At 45.8% G+C, this 5233-nt stretch overlaps 1 protein-coding gene across 1 annotated transcript; it reads right to left on the reverse strand.

Moving 5' to 3' along the window:
- Window positions 1-357: 357 nt before the first annotated feature.
- On the reverse strand, window positions 358-4232 carry LOC115742361 (probable purple acid phosphatase 20). Its single transcript, XM_030676598.2, has 5 exons — window positions 4024-4232; window positions 1806-2097; window positions 1051-1625; window positions 874-962; window positions 358-634 (listed from the first exon to the last, which is right to left on the reverse strand). The coding sequence occupies exons 1-5, from the start codon at window positions 4189-4191 to the stop codon at window positions 451-453; spliced, it is 1308 nt and encodes a 435-aa protein (XP_030532458.1). The 5' UTR covers window positions 4192-4232; the 3' UTR covers window positions 358-450.
- Between the last annotated feature and the right edge of the window lie 1001 nt (window positions 4233-5233).

A 5233-nucleotide genomic window follows, 5' to 3' on the forward strand; every position in this document is an offset into this window, starting at 1 on the left:
GCACCATCATAATGCAAGACGAGAACACCGAGGTAAGAATAGCTTCTATGTTTTCGATCGTTGTTGTTGTTGTTACGATGCTATGGTGGCGTCGTAGGGGCAGCAAGATGAAGCTTAGTGTCGATACCCATCAACACTCGGGATGATTTCGTAACGGAATGCTTTGTCGGCTCAGCCGAATGGTAACAGTTTCGGAGTAAGTCAAGGAGTTCACCGAGTTTAGGCCTGAGATCCCCGACCTTGGGAATGGGAAGAGCTCTCATTGCTTTCATGGATGGTTTGAAGCCTTGGGTATGGGAAGAGTTTCCATTTGCTATTGAGATCCAGCTATTTACATAGTACACAATTTGGTTGTGCTGAAGAACAATATGTTTATTCTATCCCTGAACCAACTTTGCCTATATCCACTCGTGCATTCGGGTGTTTCTATACCTCTCCGTATCGAGGTTCTCACAATTTACAGGCAGGGTCGGACAAGAGGCTGGCCAACCAAGTCGAATCTGCTTCCACAGCCTCATCGTTGTCATTCCTGTGCCATGTCCAAAGCGCATGAGTTGCATTCACCACGTCCAGTTGCCCGTGCCCAAAGCTCGCCTCCCGGAAAACCGATATCAGCGGTGTCGGATTCATGTACCTGGAAAGGGAAGAAGCGGCTTTTGAAGTTAAATCCGTTTATGGTTAGTCGGCTGCAGCAAAATGCCAATCGAAGTTCGACTTTTTTTCCCGCTCTGCGGCGATTTCAGTTTCATTGTGCAAGCCAGCAACATGTATTCATTAGGCATACGGGTAATAAAGGATCACATCATATTTCAGAGCTAAATCCGGGATGATCTGAGATTTTGAAGACTGATAAAGGAGAACACGAGAAAAAACCTTTTGGCAAGTCCTTCACGGTTGCCGCCGTCGCCAATGGTGATGTGCACCGGACCGCAAGCATCGGCTTTTCCGTTGTAGACGCGGGTCTAAGGAGAGAAATAGAATTAGAGATGAGAAATTAGGAGGAATGCATGGCCTCACCAAAATTAGAGGGGAGAAGGATTGGAAGCTTACGAAGCGCTCGTAGGCATGCACATGCCCCGCGAAAACCATGTCGACTCGTGCTTGATACAGCAAACCTTCCATGGAGGCCTTCATACTGACCGATTCCTTCTCGCCTTGATGAGCAGTGTTAGAATTGTACCACGGAGCATGGATCAGCACCACGATCCAAGGGGTCCTCGTCCGGTCCACCTTCCCCAAGTCAGCTTGCAACCACTTGTACTGGGCTGAGCTCGGGTCGAAGTCCGTGTATGAGCCCAGCATGATGATGTGGACCCCGGCGACATCGAACGAGTAGTACAGGTTGCTGTCCGAGCCGCTCTCCTCGAACGGCATCCGCCACCTCGCGTTGTAGGACGTGAAGGGATCAGGATGGATGATCGGCACCTTCTCAATTTCGTGGTTGCCTTGGGTCACCATCCAGGGCCTCTGGCTGGCCAGGGGCTCGACCAGGCGGCCGAACGAGTCCCACCTAGGCTGGTAGAAGTCGGCATAAGACAGGTCGCCGGGCAGCAGCAGGACGTCATAGTTCGATTGCGCTATGTGTTGAAGGGTTGATTTGGTCCATCCTGTCTGTCCGAGGTCGCCTGCATCATGCCATGTCAAACTTTGGAATGGACCATATCAAACACTAAAACGAAACCAAAAATTGTCCCAATAGAACTCATTATATGCTGTGATTCATCTTCTGGATTTCTTGACTATTACACAATCGTGTTCCGCCTAAATCACAATCCCAGTTGATGATTATATATGCCTGCACGTACCTGCTATTGCGAATTTGATTGGTAACTGCGCAGAAGGTGTCTTGAAACTGAATTCCCCAGTCGAGTCTGAGCTACATCGATAGTAATATACTGTATCCGGTTCCAGCGGACCGATGACTACATCGTGGATTTCCCCGGACGTGTACAGCGCGTACTTGTATGAAGTAGTATTTCCTGTTGCTGAATTCTGGTATACGCCCGGCGACTTGCCGTATTCCACGGTCGGAGGAGCCGAGTCCTGGGTGATCCATGAGATCCTCATTTTATCTTGACCCACCAGAGATGTATGCACCTGAGAAAACAAAGCTGTGGGATATTACCAGACCTTCCTAATGTGTCTGTTCCCCCGCTCATCTAACATGGAATTTAGCCTCAACGTCAAGTAAAAGACAAGTTTGTCAATCATTGTAAGAAGTAGCTTTTGAATCAGGACTGATCAAGTCCATCGCATGAAGTTGATGGAAATGTTGGAGATCATGCTTCGCACATGGCATGCGCGATTATGAGATTCGAGATTCAATTATCGAACTACGAATCAACTAAATTCAAGGATTGTTTAAACCCCAAACGGAATGATATATGTGTTGTGGCTGCACAATGTTCACATAGGTTGCGTCCGATCGTTCCATGATCGAAACGAAAGCTGGTCGCATGGCTTTGTCCATCGATCAATCCCGCCAGTTACTCACAAAAAAATTAAAACTTAGAGAGACCCTTATCTGGAAATTTTAGAGAGAGAGAGAGAGAGAGAGAGAGACAGCCTTCAACCTCAAATCATTTGATCCAACAAGTTCACAAAAATGTCTGATTATGATGATAGACCTAACAATGACTGTGACTTTGCATTCATTTGCTTGCGCAAGACGTGAAAACGAGGTGGTTGGTTCTTGCCAGCACCAGCAAACATGAGCACACCAAACTGGATCGAAATGGACATGTCTAGCTCATCTAATTAATCTAATTGCCCTATTTAATCGGTGGGGACTACTAATGACACTGTCCAAAGTCAAACACCGCCTAATACTCCTCACCTAATTATTCCCGCGGAATCCACTGGACCTTCCAAAACAAGGTGGGGGTAAAAAAGGGGCATTTTAGATCATCATTTTCTCGATATATGATTGACTTGTTTAATAGATATTCGAAGGGATTTATGATTAACGATTTGACATATATGTATGTATTGAATGCACGATTTATGTTATTATTTTCGCACCATCAAGTGCGATCCCGGACTTCGGAGAGTACGTGTCTAGATATTGGCGGATTTCTCATAATTGGTGCTGCCGCGCATGCAGCTATATATAACTCACACAACCAAAGATTAAGATCGACTCCGATCAACATATGTTAGGATCAAGTCAGGCAACTACTTGTCGCGTTTGAGCCATCCATCCGAAGTTCTGCTCACGCCTTAAATGTCCATGAAGTTAATGTGAATTCCAATGGGATCAGATCCAGGAGACCTCTCCGGTAGTTAAAAGAGGGAAAAGATAAGGGTAGCCATAATTAAGAGGTCGCGGCCGAAAGGTCTCGAGTTTTTCCAGAAATGCGTATCCGACGGGCGGTCGGCATGCACGTAAGATCGACTCACAAGCGTCGGTAAATCTGATGAGCCACTGGTCGGCCCGTCTGATCCGACGGCGCAGGTGACGAAGAGTTCTCTTTCTAGAATATGGATTATAACCTTCCATTTTTCTCGCTGATTCTTACAGTACCAACAACAGCAAAAATAACTCGAACGAAAAAACGAAAATGCGAGGTTGTTTTTATCTTCCTGTACTTCGGTCGCCGTGGGTAGAAAGTTGAAATATCCTCATTTTGTTTATTTGTTTCCCCACCATTTTTTTTGTTTTTTTTTGGGATTGACGTGAAGAACATCCTCGTTCCACTTGTAAACCCACATAGGAAACTTCATCAGAACATCCGTTTTCGGCGAAAATTTATCAAAGCATTACCAAACGAAGAAAATGAAGAAAAGCAGAAAAAAATCGTCTAGCGATTCGATCTTCTCTATTTGGCGTCCGTGCATATGGAAAGCGAGCGGCCATTCTCTGCAATCTCCACACGACACTAACCCCCGGAAAATCATGCACAATCAGCAGCCCAAACTTGCAGAGAGAGGAGAGAGAGAGAGAGAGAGCAAAAATGGCGAAAACACCATGAAAACGAACAGACCGCTCTAAACGTCTATAAGTCGAGAGCCGTTTCGACGTACCTGTTGAGGAGAAGCCGAGTCCTCGTTGTCGGAGTCGCGGACGAACATGGCGGGCCGCGGTTCCGGTCGATTGTAGGACGACGTGCCCTCCGCTGCTGCCGCGGGGTTGAAGCAGGCCCCGGCGAAGGCCGCGGCAATCAGAGCGAGAAGGGCGAGAAGCGGCCTCATCGGAGCGTGCGCTTTTTTTTTTTTTTTTTCCTTTTTCTGGGTGTCGCTCTTCCTTTTAGGAGGAGAAGGAGGGAGGGAAGAGCACGGGGGTGGGGGGAGGAAGAATCAAGAGAGGTTGGAGACGATGGTGGGGGCGAGGAAGGTTTGAAATTGGAGAGACTGTCTGTGTGGCTTTGGCTCCTCGTGAGTTATTCTCGTGCTCATGTGGATTCTCATATTCCATCTATATAATCATGCAGCCGCTAGCGGATCGTGTCGTGGCATGGGAAATAACGTTCGGGACAATTTAGTCGCCTTAACCCCTGAAAATGAAAATGCCCAAAAATAAATTTATTAAATTTTGCCCACGATAATGACAGGAGCTAATGATGGAGTAATCAACTTTCCTTTCTCCTTACCGGAATTTCCCATTTATTGCATTTTCTCGTATCGTTAGTTGGATTGTATCGGGTTTTAAGTATGTTGCCCGGATATTTTTCGAATGTATCTTCAATTTAAACATCATTAAGATGGGTTTTCCCGTCGTTGAAAGCAATTAAAAGACCCCATTTGTATATATCCTTAAAATATGTTTGACAAGATTTTTGGGATTTACTCCATTTGGGCGTGAGTGTGAGAGTAGTGTCCTTACGAAAGCGATTAAGACAAAGTCCTGGGGTTCACGTGCGACAGGTGGGCGACGATGGAGGCATATTCCGAAGCATAAGAGGATGGTTTATTGGGAATTTCTGAGCTTTAAATAATGGATTTTTCATTTTCCAATTTTGCCATAATTTTTGTCTTGTTTTGTTTGGGGTGGCTGCTCCTTTGGCGTTTCGCAGTTGGAAGCTATCGTCACGGTTTGGGGGCTTTCATTGGTTTTCCTTGACGTTGAGTTGCGGGCACGGTTTCGCTATATTGTCCTTAATCTAAATATAGTTTAAGGATAAGAATGTTAGTAGTTCTGGTCTATGAAGACAAGATATTCGCATAAGTTGTATATACATGTAATTCAAATATAGTTAGTGTGTATGTACATATAGTCTTATACTCGGTGTATAAG

This window comes from Rhodamnia argentea, chromosome 10 (genome assembly GCF_020921035.1).
Source record: "Rhodamnia argentea isolate NSW1041297 chromosome 10, ASM2092103v1, whole genome shotgun sequence".
NCBI lineage: Eukaryota > Viridiplantae > Streptophyta > Magnoliopsida > Myrtales > Myrtaceae > Rhodamnia > Rhodamnia argentea.

What these genes read in the sequence shown, in the direction of transcription:
- LOC115742361 (XM_030676598.2), bottom strand. Translation starts at nt 4,191, where the DNA reads ATGAGGCCGCTTCTCGCCCTTCTCGCTCTGATTGCCGCGGCCTTCGCC. An exon ending in ACTCGGCTTCTCCTCAACAG is followed by an intron (nt 2,098 to 4,023) that starts GTACGTCGAAAC and finishes TTGTTTTCTCAG; the next exon opens with GTGCATACATCTCTGGTGGG. An exon ending in CGTGAAGGACTTGCCAAAAG is followed by an intron (nt 635 to 873) that starts GTTTTTTCTCGT and finishes TTCCCTTTCCAG; the next exon opens with GTACATGAATCCGACACCGC.